Source organism: Canis lupus, chromosome 8 (assembly GCF_003254725.2).
Source record: "Canis lupus dingo isolate Sandy chromosome 8, ASM325472v2, whole genome shotgun sequence".
NCBI lineage: Eukaryota > Metazoa > Chordata > Mammalia > Carnivora > Canidae > Canis > Canis lupus.
Genome location: NC_064250.1, coordinates 65659009 through 65674228, shown reverse-complemented (window position 1 = coordinate 65674228; position 15220 = coordinate 65659009). Strand labels below are relative to the sequence as shown.

General features: G+C 37.0%; 1 protein-coding gene across 8 annotated transcripts in view; it reads right to left on the bottom strand.

Moving 5' to 3' along the window:
• VRK1 (VRK serine/threonine kinase 1) overlaps positions 1 to 15220 on the bottom strand; it is a 107262-nt gene that overhangs the window by 22553 nt on the left and 69489 nt on the right. For all 8 annotated transcript variants that reach the window (XM_025442947.3, XM_025442949.3, XM_025442952.3 and 5 more), the window contains exons 3-8: positions 15048 to 15103; positions 7263 to 7332; positions 6359 to 6446; positions 2715 to 2823; positions 2504 to 2596; positions 89 to 221 (exon numbers count right to left, since the gene is read on the bottom strand). In XM_025442947.3, coding sequence (XP_025298732.1) covers positions 89 to 221; positions 2504 to 2596; positions 2715 to 2823; positions 6359 to 6446; positions 7263 to 7332; positions 15048 to 15103 — 549 coding nt within the window. The remainder of the gene's footprint in view (positions 1 to 88; positions 222 to 2503; positions 2597 to 2714; positions 2824 to 6358; positions 6447 to 7262; positions 7333 to 15047; positions 15104 to 15220) is intronic.

The following is a 15220-nucleotide window of genomic DNA, read 5'->3' as shown; positions in this document are numbered from 1 at the left end:
CTGGCCTTACCTTGCCTCTGCAATTCTTATTTATTTATCAGCTTGTTTATTTGTACAAGATTAAGAACCAGGGAGGAATCTGACATACCCACACCATTGTGCGCATCAATGCTGGTGAATTCAATTGTGCCATCATGACATCTTTTGGGATCTTCCTTATATTCTTTATGAATTCCTTCTGGGCAATACCGGTAAGCAAGGCCGTAATCTACCAAGTACACCTATAAATGTCCAAGCACAAGGTAAAATCAAAGCCAAAATGATTGCACATATAATCCTTTATGGCCCAGAGATAAGATACTTCATTTAAAGGTGGATTCATCTGCAAGGCCACACCACTGTACCCCCCAACAAGTGAGATCCAATATGCTAACAACAGCAAATACTGAATTCTGAAAGACTTTTTTTTGTTTTTAAAGATTTATTTATTTATTTTTAGAGAGAGAGAGCATGTGTGTACACAGGTAGGGAGGGGTAGAGGGAGAGAGTCTCAAGCAGACTCCATGCTGAGTGCACAGTGCAACACAGGACTTGATCTCACAACCCTAAGATCATGACCTGAGCCAAAACCAGGAGTCAGAACATTTAATGGACTTCGCCACCACGGTGCCCCAATTCTGAAAGACTTATTTCAAGAAAAATGTTGAGTGATCATGTCACTAAACTCCAGACACTATCACCTGACTTTATATACTTTTTAAAATAAGCATGTTATACTTGTAATTAATCCTGTCTGCTAACTTGAGCAAAGATTATAAATCTTGCACTTTTTCTTGCAGGGTCTAAAACAGAATAATTGGGCAGAGAGGAAACCATCAATATTTGTTACAACTGCCCCACACCAAATATAAGACTACTGGTGTAGATGATACATGATACATTATCTTCTATTCCTCTGCTCCTTCACTTACAAAATATTCTAATTATCAATTCATTTCATAAAAGTAGTTCAGATTACAATAATGATCTGAAGAACCTTTAGATGACTTTTATCTATAATATATGAGATATATTATATAATACATAATTTAAATATTATATAATAAAGCTTCATAATTAAAACTAAATTTTAATACTACAAAGCACATATCTGTGGGCATGTATGTGTGGGTTTGATGAGCATAAAAGCTAGTAAATTTGGCTTTCTTCTAATCCATAGCCATGTATCACATCTCTAATTCTGGGTAACTGTCTCACAAATGTATGCATGTGATCACAAGAGGAAACTGAAGTAAAAATATAGGGACAGATCTAACACACACATCTAACACTAGAAAAATAATCCCATCCAAAGCATATGCCCGAAGGATAACAGAGATGCAAAAATATTTTCCTATAAACAAAAGGCAGCATATTTTGGTTAATTGCAAACTGAAATCAATGGTATTTTTATTTATTACATTGTACAAGTACAGTTCGCCTCAATTAATGGAATCCTTATGCTTAATGGAATCCTCAGCTATGTTGTTTGTTTGCTTGCTTGCTTTTAACCTTTTTAAAAACATCTAACACAAGATGTCTGGGAATCCTGCGAGTGCCTTTAAGACTTCCCCATGAGCATTCTACAAATATAACAACTTTCCTTTGTTGTGCACGGAAAGACCCCTGACAGCCACTGTGACAGAGATGGGGCTGGGGGGACAATGTCAGATGGACAATAAAGGGAAGGTGAAGGGACAAGTGGAAACTAAGCAAGAGGAAGTCAAAGATTGGTTTGAGAAAAAGAATAAAGTGGAGTGTCAACATAAACACACTTCAAATACCTAGACAGTCCCTTCTTACACACCATCAATAAGATGCAAGAACACATATGGAACTGATTTCCTTCAGTGGCCCTACCAGGAGTGCCTACGTCAAACCTTACTTTAACCAAAATTGTGGTACAGCTTCAAGAACATTGTATAAACCCTTCTATTCTGACTAAACTGATCCAAATAGAGATATAATAACATTAGCTTTTCTCTTTTCCTTAAAAAGTAAAAATTACAAAGTGAATGTAATAAACTAAAAAAAAAATGCACATTTGAATTCTAAACACTAAGGGTATACAAATTTAGACAGCTAAGATATTTCTGTAAACCAATTGATTTGAATAATCAACATGTTAAAGACCAAATTTTCCAAGTAATAGAACACTTACATTTGATGGATTTCTTGAACAAAGGAAATAAAAAAATGACAAAGCAGACAGGCAAACATAATTCATCGGTGCACTATATAATTTTAAACTTCCACCCCCAAATAGCTATTTGAAATTCATTTTGTATCACAAGCACTTCTTCTGAATATTATTTAGGGCAAAATAGCCAACTTGATAAAGTGCCAACAAATCGCATCAAAAATGTAGAATGTTAACTAGATAAAAGTGTCAAGAAGAAATATTATTATTACCATATCGACTCCAAAAAGTAAAACTTCTGCACAGGTTCAAAAGTTCAAAGCAACCATATTTGTTTTCAAACAACAGCTTTTAACTAGTAGAAATTAAACTTAACAATGCTACCTGGTCAGGATTCTTGTAGCTCAGGAGCAGATTTGAGGCCTTGATATCTCCGTGTACGTACTCATGCTCGTGAATATATTCCAGAATATCCAGCTATGAAAGCACCATATAGAATAAATTAATGCAGTACCTAACACCAGCCAGCAGAGGACCGAGCTTCAACGCAACTCGCCTTCACTGGATTAAAACAAGAGGAATGTAGCTCACATACAATTCTCAAGCTTAGCTGCAAGACAGTTTTCCGAGAAAACCTTCTGGCATTTGCTTCATATATTTTCTGAAGGTCACTCCCAAAGCGATCCATTATCATAAACCTGTAACTAAAGACAAACAAGAAAAGTCAATGAAACAAAACAGAACTCGGGTAACCTACTTTGCAGGGACTACTCTCACAGTCATTTTTTTCAAGTCCATGTTTAGTAAGAAAGCAGAAGGAAAAGGGAAGAAAGAAGAAAGGAGGAAAGAAAGACAAACATTTGAAACCATTTTTTCCAACTAGAAATCTCAGAGTTGGGAATACTTCCCTGTCCTGCCTGAGGGCCTTCTCCTGGTGGCAGCCAGGTAGTTTCCTGAGACACCCATCAATATAAGGTAATTAGCCCACAGACTGACTCCAGCTGATTCATTCACAGGAAAGATAAGACAATATGAGTAAGACCAGTATCACGGATTTTCTTCCCGCCAAAGTCAATTCATGTTTCTGGATATTAGCTTGTTGTCTGTGACCGTTTTTCTCTATTTTGGGGGCACATTTTAGCAGTATTAACATTTTATTAAAATCAAGATACCAAAGATGCTATAATAATAGCTAAATTCAATGAAATTGTTTAAATGGTATAAAAGGGCTGTATGTTAAATACTCAAAGGACAAGAGTTAGGGAAGAACAAATATCCTGGGGAAATGTGCAGATTTTTGATTTTGCCACAAACCCACTAGGTCACCTTGGCTGACTCACATCACTTCTTTGAGCCCTGATTCCCCCGGGTGTCAAATGAGAGCGTGGGGCCTCATGTCTACGGAGGTCTTTTCTGGCACTTGAATTCTAACCCTCGACAACCGTGACACTTCTGTGTGTGCCCAAACAGCAACACCTCAGTCCAGTAACACAGTTCACCTTATGCTCTAAGGATCACTTTTATCTTTACCAAGTTTTCCAGATTCTGATTTGCCTGGTTAAATCACTCTGAAAAATCGTAAAAACCAATACCACACTCACAATGTATCTTCCAATGAGGATAAGATTAATGATGATCATCATAACCACACCTATCACTCACTGAAGCCTTGGTCTACTTCACATGTATTAGTGCATGTCAACCTCACATCACCCTCATGAGGTAGAGGCTCCTATTCACCCCATTTTACAGCAGAAGAAAACTGATGATTGGTAATTTGCCTTCCAGGAAGTGATGGTGTCATTCTTTTTCACATATCCAAATAAATAAACGTCAGTGGTACACAAAAAATCCCACTTATTTTTATCTGTGAAGCCTACAACAAATACCATATGACAAGTTCAACAGGGAAGGAAAGCTAACATTAAAAGATAACATGACAAATAAAAAATCAGGATTCTATTCATTTTTGAAGTGGAAGGGAATGAGAGATCCTCTTATCTAAACATCTTTTAATAAATAAATTAATGTGTATACACATAAAATGCTTTGTCCAAAGTCATATAATTAGAGCAAAATGCATTCATTCGTGCAAGATTTTCCAGTACACCATGATCTCTATCATCATAAAGAAGGAACAATAATTCTGACTTCCTGATTTCATTTGTACAACTTGATTTTGGAGGGAGGACAAAAGGACACAAATACACATTTGTTTTTATGATAAGTGATGTAATTAGTATAATATAATACAGGGGTAACGAAAATACAACCTCTGCTAACAGTCTAAAAGAGGGCTAAAACACAATTGCTTAATTCAACATGAGATCTATTAATACATCACACTGAGTACATCTTTGTTTTTATTCATAGACCACTCCACCACTACTGTAAATAATCCCCTAATCGTCTGTTTCAAATTATACACATCAACTGATTTTCCCATCATTTGTGCCATTTTATCTAAGTCCCCAGGAAAGTAGACATTGATGGCTTTCCCTTGGAGGAATTACCTAGAAATAACTTTCATTTTACTATTCAGTGGGAGAAGCATTCTTACAAAAGAAGGTGGTGAAGATTTCCATGCTTCCACACCGCTCTCCTCTCCTCACCCCAGTCTCCATTACCAGCCTCAGGCCCCTTCTCCCTTCCAAATGCACACCCTGTTCCTGGTGAAAGAGTGATGCTGAGTGCCACACAACAGGCCAAAATCCTACCCTGGCCCTGCATTCATATTACTCTCCCACCTGAGATGCTATCCTGCTCTCCAATGGTTTTCTAAATCAGTAGTTCTGAACATTTAAGGGATTAAAATCCCCTTGAAAGTAAAAGTTAACACAATATTTTACATATATTCTAATAGCTTTTGTTTCATCCTCCTTATTAAGTGGGTAGCTGTTATTCAATTTCACAAACAAGGAAATCAAGGCAAAAGGAGTAACTTACTTAGTCACATACATTTTAAGGAGCAAAACACAGATTTGAAACCCAACAATATGGCTCTAGAACCCTTGCTCTATTCATAATAACTCCTTGCTCTATACTATTTCTCCAAAATTTCCATGAGAACTATAGAGAATCGTCCCAGCAAAACCTTATATAACAAAACGCCATTATTTCAGGAAGTTCGCACACTCGCTGAGGGATACACAGATCCCATGATAAGAACTTCCAAGTAAAAGACAACACTGGCTGCCTATCTGACAACTACCTCTCCTCTCCATCCTTTTCAACAAAGCACCAACTGGGTTCAGGCATTCTGTCCTCTTCCACGTGGCCACGTGCTCCGCCATGCCAATCACTGTGATCGCTCGGCCTTTGCCAGTGACTAGTTTAAGAATGAGCACTGATACAACCCCAACCAAGAAAACACGAGAGGAAGGGAGGTTCCCTTGCAGGAAAATGAAACACACAACAAGCAATACTTTCTACTGCTGTGGGCTGCTGTGTTTGCATGTGATGCCTAGAAATAGGGCAGCTAGCCACCCTGGGACCACATAACAGAGAATTAATACAGCACAAAGCCAAGAAGAGGGCAAAAGGGCATGATAAAGGAAGCAAGATGATCACTCCAGAGAGCTGAGTCATTTTTCCTTTACCTGCAGCTGAAAGCACCCAATACACCCCCAGAGCCAGACTAAATCTACTCTTCATATAGCTACCAGCCTTATTCCAAGAAGCTCCAGTCATTCATTCAAGTATTTTTAAAACATCAATCACTTTAAAGTATGGGAGGTTTTCTCCAACTCAGCTGTGCCAACTATGTTCTCTCTCCAATCTCGGAACTCCTAAGACATGAACGATTTGGAGTTACACAATTTAGCAGCACTTAGTGGTTTTAATCGTTTCATATATGTTTGTTTCTTCTCATCAGCTAGACTGAAACGTCATAAAGAGGGGGACGATGCTATGGGTAGATCATATATCTAATATGAAACACCGAATTGAAGCCTGAAGGGCTCCCTTTCACATTAAGGATATGGAGCATGCTTCCTTCCTTATTTGTAAGAGAAATAAATGCAAGGTGCATTTGCTTTGTTCCTACTCATCAGCTGGGTTCCAGTCAGTTGCTAGTGCTTTTGCACAAGTCCTCCAGACTCTAAATAATGTCTTGTTCATCTCTGTCAAGTGCATGCCATGTAGCCCAGATGAAGGCCCAGCAGTACTGCAGGTACTCAGTAAACAGTAAATGGTGAATGCTCAACAGGGAGAAGAAAAACAATACATGCATAGTTTTACCTCTTTCCATTTTTATCATGTAGACCAGACCCCCAGTACTTAGGGACACCCAGGTACTTCAGTTTATGGGTACGAATCCACTTCTGAACTACAAGTTAAAAACACATGCTTGTGATTTCACTTTTGTTTTAAATAAATCTCCTTTTTTCATTTTTTAAATTGTTAAGAGTAGAATGTACTTATACATGCAATAAGATTTCATCTTTTTTTCATAAAAAAGGGAACACGTTATAATAACAAATAACAAGTACCTTACAATCAAAGCATTTTTATTAACCCACAAAATTGTGTTACCCTGCTCTAAACACTGTCTTTAAAATGAAAAATCTGTGAAAGGCATTTTAAAAAAAAAGAAAATCCAACCACAGTAACTCTAGTGGCAGTTACTAGCTCTAATGATGTAAATGGTTACTTGCTTCTCCAGAAAGACTTAATTTTTACCCAACCTAGAAGTTGTTTACCTCATTTCTAAAGGTTGTCAATCAGGAAATGAAGCTCAAAGGAGGGTGGCTTGAAGAGGTCCTGCTCTCTTCCCAGTAGTCTGTTCTAATTCATCAATTACAAAATCCCCCTCCACCCAGGTTATGCTGTCCAGACTTTAGAAAAATGTCTCAAAAAGACTGGGATGGATATCCTTAAATCCTATGCATGAATTAGGATTACTTCTCAATTTTTAACAATATTTCCTAAATCATATATCCTTTACTAACTTTATTCTATATATTAATATAGGTGAAATCTTATATCAGAATTCTTTCATACACACCTCATCAAAATGAAATTTATTTACGAAGTAGAAAATAAAACTAACAAAGCATCAGAGTATCAGACCCAGTGCTCTAGTCCTGAGTTCACACAAGCAGTGGTCACTTTGAGACTGTACACGTATGTATGTATTCCTTACTTTGCTCTGGTTTGGCTGCTCGCTGGTAGAACTTCAGTTCAGTAAAGAGAGGTCCGTTGTCACTGGGTTCCTTAAAACATAAGAGGTAATTGGTGCTAGCAGTGCTTAACATTATGGAGTCATTTTCAATGAAACTTCAAAAAGCACTAACATCAGTATTTTTTTCCAATATAATTAATTGTATTACTTAAGTTTGTAACTATGTTTAAGGCATACACTCTTTGGAAATGTTTTAGATATTCTCAGAAGAGTCTGTGAGTCTTACATTTTTCTCAAGGTCCACTTCTGTAAGTGATAAAACTTAAAAAACACATATACGGCTCAGTCTTCACAGAAGTTTAAGAACAATCTTTAAACTCGTTTTCATCTTTATTAAGCTTTCTCTTAAGCAATGATTGGCAACCATGTGAACTGTCTCAACAAGGGGCTACCAGAGGTTTCTGAGATCTAATAAAATTCTAACACCTAACTTAACCCATCAGTGTCAAAATCTAACTCTTTTCCCTGTTTCTCAAAGCAGTTGTATCTAGTTGATCAGAGGGAATCTTGTCAGAGGGAATCTTCTGGAACTCCAGAGCAAGCAAGCACTATCCACTTAGCTGCATCCCTTTCTTGCTGACAACTGATTCCCGCCTTTTTCAAACTAAGAAGCCCTACAACATCCCACATGATAATTCAAAGTCAAGAGGAAACCAGGGCTCAGTAATAATTGTTTCCCACCAACTTTACTGAACTACATTCATTTTACATTTTTAGGGGCAGTAACAGGTAAGATGATTTGTGAAGAGGTACACATGCACAAAAAGGTATGGACAAACAAGAAATGTCAGCCTGTTGGGAATTTTGCCTTTGTTAAACAGATATGGAAGGGTAAAACAGATCTTACAATTTTGTGGGTTTTTTAAATAGTAAATTGTATCTGAATCAAAAGTGGTTATTAGGTCATGTTTGATCATTTCTGTTTTATTTATCGAGAACCTGAGAAAAAATCTGAAAAGCAGTAAAAACTTCAAACTAGGAAGCTAACATTTCCCAGCTAAATTTTAGGGTTGCTTTTCCTTTAGGAAATATGGGAAGAAAGTTATTTTGGACAAAACATCCGTGTAGCTGGAGTTCCAGGGTCAGCAGAGCATTAGAAAAAATGACAATGAGGCCCACTAGCTTCAGGAATCTCCAGTTACAGCACCTGTAGGAAGACTAGTCAGCCAATCTGCAAACAGTCAGGCAGTACCTAGTTAAGAATGAGCACTCAACAAACAGGCACCATAAGTAACTAACACGTGGATCAGAACTTGAAAATAAATTTGCCTTGTTCCAGGTAAGTATACTTGTCAGCCCAGCATTAGAACAGAATGGTACACAAGGTCTGGCATCTCACTGCCTCTTAAGAAGTAGAAACTAACCAACATACAAAGTATGAGTCCAAATTCCTAATTTTTAGACTCAATACCCCAAATTTTGCCACAACCCGTGGCTCCTTTTTGGCATCAACGCTCTCTAGACAGACACCTGTGTGTGGTCAGAGCCCACCGCTAGGCCTCCAGCAGAAGTAGCAGTCTCAGTGTAAGAAATGAAGAAGTAGAAATTCAAGAGATGAAATTTTGGTGAAGTTACTCTCCAAAGGCTAACTTTTAGAATAGCTTATTAATATAATTCAGGTTTGAAAGGGGTTTTCCTAAGACAAATCCTGGCTTATTACCATCAGTATAAAATTCTGATTCATTCCCTTTCAACCTATGTCATATCAACTTTAATTTTCAAACTTCCCTTTGGGCAATAATTTATTAAACTTATAATAATAAAAATCAACCTATATAAATCAGACTATTATAATGAAAGCCCCACTACAATGAAGGCTCTTTGAGCTCATTTCATACTTTTTCTAATCCAATAAGGTTCCATTATAACAAAATAAAGGAGCTACTTCCTTGGCATTGCACTCTGGCCAAAGCTCGCTATTTCTGTGGAAGAAAATACCTTAACTCATAACTAAAATTTTATTAACATATTTCAAATCTAAAATACTTTGCCAACTCTATAATAGCCAAGATTTAGAAAAGAAATTGGGACTGACATTTTAACTAGAATATCACTAAACGTTTCTTTAAGACTTCTAAGTGTCAAAATGAAGATGACAACAGAAAAAAAATTAAAATGTGATATATTTCAATGGCACCCTCTAAAAGCAACTGGCTGCCATTTAAAAATGAAGCTGTATAAAGTTTCCCCTTCCTACCAAAAAATTATGATATATGAATTGAAAATTCAGGTCACTTCTCATAAAGTCAGTGAGGAAAATGAAACATCAGTCTGCAAACTTCTTGCCAGGAAACTTTGAAATACAGGCTTTATGATCATTCATACTGTAAAGTGACCATGATATAAAGAACTGTTAGGATACAAGACCTAAAAGTCTACCCATCCCACCCCCCCACCCACCCCTCCCCGCTCAGTTCTGCTCTGAGCTCACTGATGGGACTGCAGTCGGTCAGTCTGGGGGAGATCACTGAAAACTATCAACTGTGTTAACAAGATAACACAAGAGAGTATTTTTTTCTCCTTGCATAATCCAACTTAGTACCAATTTCCCATTTCCCGCTGCACATCATCTTTCCTGAGGCAAAACACGGTATCTTGCAGTTAACTAGAGGCAGAGAATACAAGTTTACCATGTCCGGTGACCCCAGTATCACGACTCCAAGGCTGCTCCCCTAAGTCTGTAAGGATAAGGCCCTAATCTAAACCATGATCATTTGGTAGGAGGGAGAATATATTTAGTATGCACCGAAACCTCTATCTTAAATCTGTCCTAACTTCAAGACCAAATGTAAGAAACATGTGGGCTAACCATCCAAAGCTCTTTCATAGAGCAGGTAGGTATGCATATGAGCAGCAACCAAATTTTCTGACAAATCTTGCACGCTGAGGCGGAAGCCCTACCACAAGCACGGGATACCTGCTGCCTCTACTGAATGAAACGATCCACAAAGGTAAACATGAGCATGCATGAGTCCACTGAAAATAATTAAAGTGCTTTGTGCACCACACTCTACCAGTGGTTCTCAACCTTGAGGCACAAAAGAATCCCCTGGGGAGCTTTACTAAAAATACCAATAGCCAGGCTCTGCACTCAGAGATTCTGATTATACTGCACAACCCGATAGAGAATCACTTTTTGATTTGATATAGCATTGCACTGTTAAGTCTAATTTCATAATAAAACTTGCCTTCAAAAAAAATTTTTTTAAGGATTTACCTATCTGAGAGAAAGAGAGCACACACAGAGGGAGAGACAGAAGTAGACTCCCTGCTGAGCAGGGAGCCAGATGTGGGACTCGATCCCAGGACCCTGGAATCATGACCTGAACCAAAGGCAGACATTTAACTGACTGAGCCACTCAGGTGCCCCAGCCTTCGATTATTTCTTAAATAACATCTGCTGGAGTGATTTTTCTCCAAAAATAAAGTATGTGCTTATTTTAGATTTTGGAAATATTTTGGTATATTTTCTTCACATACGTGGTTATTTCATAAAATTACTTTGATACCACACATAGTTTTGTATCTTGCTTTTTATTTTTTTGTAATTTTTTTTAAATTTATTTATTCCTGAGAGACTAGAGACAGAGGCAGAGACACAGGCAGAGGGAAAAGCAGGCTCCCTACGGAGAGAACCCAATGTGGAACTCGATCCCAGGACCCCAGGATCAGGCCCTGAGCCACAGGCAAGATACTCAACCACTGAGCCACCCTGGCATAACCATATCTTGTTTTTTTTAGTAATTACTTATGAAACCTCCCCAAAGAGTAGTTCCTGTACCTTGAAAATATGATTAATAGCCCCTAATGTTTTAAATGGCAAATGTTCATAAAGTTGATTTTCATACTGGAAAGATCTGATACTCATTTTACAGGTTTGTGTTTGATGAACCATCTCCATTTTTAATATTACAAAGCTCTGAGAGTAAGACTTACAGAATAGTAGTTTTAGTAGACAGAGCTACAGCATGTCACAAGTGAAGGCAAATCATGCTACTTGAAAAGACACAGACCAGAGATGAAAGTGAGTGGTCTCAAGAAATCAAAAGGTGGTGAGAAATTATGGCTACAACGTTTTCAGAAGAATAAAACTAAAAACTGCATAAAGAAAACAGGTTTACAAGAAAGTCCTTATCACTAAAACTTGAAATCCAGCTAAGGAGAGAAACACAAAATTAAAAGCAACTGTAGCCTAGGAAGGATATTCGCATCTGAAATGGTTAAATAAATGTAAACAGAATAAATGCTGCTGGAGTTTCAGGTTCTGAGAGGACGAGGAGGATCTGGGGAAGGAAGAGCAACAGCAGCGACTCGCATTCCCTGAGAGGGTTGAAAGGGAAAGTCAGTAATTCTGATTTGTTCATGGCATGCTTCCAGGATCACAGACCAACTATCACATTGAAAATGTTAGTAAGATATTAAATGCAAAAGAGAAATCGACTGAATATTTATCACTGTCCTAATTACAAAGAGAAGGAGTAATACAGGTCAATGGAAATAGAACTACATTAGGAGACAGGAGAGACGCAGAGCACTAAACTAGGTTTGGTAACAACGGGCTTTAAACTTAGAAATAAAGAGTAATTTACTTCCTTATGTTAAGCAGTTAGGAAATGCCTGTTCCAACCCATTTTTTTCATAATTCTGTTAAGTAAAACAGGTAGTACAAATGAAGTTAAAGTGACTAACTGAAGTACTTAGAATGACCCATAATAAAGAAGAGCATCTTAATTCTAAACTAAACCGCAGCTGGAAGAATCTCAGCCATAGAGAAGACAGACATGGTGACCTAGCAGCTCCGCCTGTAAGATGCAGCCCTGGCGCTATCCGTCCAACACATGGGGAGGGCGGTATAGGTCAGCCAGCTGCAAGGGGGTCTCAGCGAACCACATTTTTGAACCTCAAGATTATGAGAAGTCATAAGTGGACTTGCTCTCCTCTCACAATGGAAACTTTTTAAAGACCTGAAGACTAGTCTTACCCGTAGATTTTAATCTGTTGTATCAAAGACGAACAACTCAATTTAATATTAAGAACTTTCCTTCCTCTGATAGAGCAGCAAACTGAGTATTTCAAGAGGAATATTAGTCCACAAAGAGAGAAAAATCCAAAATGAAAAGGGCTTAAAGAAAAGCAAAATGGCAGGACACGCCCATCAAGGCGTCAACTTTACTTCCATTTACAGGCCTCATGTGTAACTTGGGCCCCAGTTAGCCCCCCATGCTGTAAACAAATATAAAAACTGGACAAAACAGATGAAATTATTCCTTTCAGACATTAGACAGAACAGGAAGCACAGACTGTGACCTCTAAAAAATGGGAAACAAACCAGGAAGCCTGGTGGCTCAATGGATTAAGCGTTTGACTTTTGGTTTCAGCTCAGGTCCTGATCTCAGGTTCCTGGGATCGAGCCCCACATCAGGGTCTAAGCTAAGCAGAGAGCCTGTTTGAGTTTCTCTCCCTCTCCTTCTGCCCCTACCTCCTGCTTGCACTAAGTAAATACACAAATAAAATTTAAAAGAGGGGGAGGAGGGGGACAAACACAATGAGCCCCAGGCCAGCCCTGGCTTTCCTTACAGAGGCACCTGGAGTAAAAAGGAGATGAATCAGGGTTCTATGGGATAAGAAGACCACACACCAATAACCCTGATGCCAAAACCAAAAAATGAGATTAGACATTTTTAAAATTTAGAGATATTAGAAAAAAGATTAAAGACTGCTATCCCTCATGAACAAATATGGAAAAATCCTTAACAAAATACTGGCAAATCAATTCAGCATTATGTAAAAAGCATAATACATCATAACTAAGTGTAGGGTATGTTAAGAATAAAAGTTTTACGCTCAAATTACCAATCAATATCACTGCCACATTAACAGAATAAAGGAGAAAATCCTATGATCCATCTCAAAAGATGCAGAAAAAGCATTCAGAAAACAAACAGGCAAACTACAAGCTGGGAGAAAATTTTTACAACTCACACATGTGGAATGGGACTTGCATTCAGAACAATGCTCTTACTACTCAATTATAAAAAGCAAAACCACCTAGTTATTTCAAACAAAAACTGAGGAGACACTTCACATTCATATATGAATGGTCAATAAGCACAATTACTTGGAAAAACTAATCAAAATCAGGCATCAGGTAAAACTATGAGACACTGCTACACACCCAACACCACAGCTGCAAAACCAATCTGACAACTGCACATATTAAAGAGGATGTGGAGCAACCAGAACTCTCACACATCACCAGTGGATGTGCAAAATGGCATAACCACTTTGGAAATCTGTCTGGTACTTTCTTATAAATTTGAATATACACCCTCCCTATAAACCAGCAATTTTCCTTCCAGGTATTTATCCAAGAAAAATAAAAACCTTGTACAAAAGTTTTTGTAGACAGTTTATTCATAATAGCCAAAAACTGTCTATCAATAGGAAATGGAAAAAACTGTATAATATCTGAGCAGTAAGATTGAACGAGTAATCAATATACCAACAATATGAATGAGCCCATTAAACATTTTGCTAAGCATAAGTCAGAAAGAAAACAGTATATACTATATACCATTTATATGATAATTCTAGACAAGAATAATTAGTCTACAGCACAAAAGAAAATTAAAAAAAAGAAAACCTCAGATAAGTGGTTACCTCAAAGGGTACAGGAAAGGATACAAGAAATCTTTCTGCAGTGACAGAAATGTTACATATTTTGATACAGGTGGGAGCTGTACAGGTATATGCACCTGTCAGAAGTATTCAAATTATTTAATACCTATAAATTTCCTTGTAAAAACTATGCCTGAATAAAAAAGTGTTAAAAACAATCCCAAAAACAATTCAGGTACAAAAGAGTTAATTCACAAGGGATCAAATACATTCCTCATTGAAAAGAAAATAAAGTAAAGCAAACAAAAAAACAAAACTTCAGGATAATTCTGACTTCGGTAGTCTTTAGGAAAAAAGGAGAGTTGGAGAACATATGTCAGTACTTTGCCCAAATAACAGACCCTGTTATCTCTTCTATTAAACAAAAGCGTGTTCTTCATAAGGAGTAAAGAACTTCGAGGGAGGAGTTACAAATATAACTTTGTAAGCAGAAAGATGTGTAATATATTCTAAACAAAAAATAGTCGTTTTAATGCCTTTTAGTGCACCCAAGGTATAAGCTGACCTGACTATTCAAAGTATGCTTATATCAGATGGGATGCTGTCAACTTTTACTTGTTACAAACTAATTTCAGCATTAGCAAAAGAAAGTTCAAAGTGATGATTAAATAAGTAATTTATTAAAATGGATGGAGAAGGGAAGAAAACTGGAAATAAAATGAAAAAAATTGACAAAGCAGTTCAGAAGCAAATGCAAGAAAAAATACCATATAATTTCACTAAAGTATATAGTCTTACGGGATATAAATAAAAAGCATCTCTATTGTAAATATAGCTAAAATAAAAGAATGAGATGAATTTTTTTATTCTACATCTGTACACCTCCATGATTCATTTTTCCCCTAAAAACCAAGATCACTCTAACTCAAAAGGGAAGAAATGGACTTTTTGAACTTAAATTATTTAAAATTATAAAGATATTTTTTGTCTTCTTACATATTTATTAATAAACATTGTTAAAAATGTAGTATCTTATAGTTTAATTCTAGTTATCAAAAAGGATGTCATACAAAATAAACCATACACCCATTCAACAAAAAAAGAAAATAAGCTAAAATATTTTCTTACCACTTTTACAACACAAGGTGCATCGCTGCCCACCGACTTTGAAGAATTCATATCAGCTGTTTGAAAAAGTGACATATGTAATATTAGAACAAGAAGTAGCATTATTTTAATTAACCTGTTACAAACCTGTTAATATTTAGGTCTGTATATCTATAACTCCTTGATAGGATAAA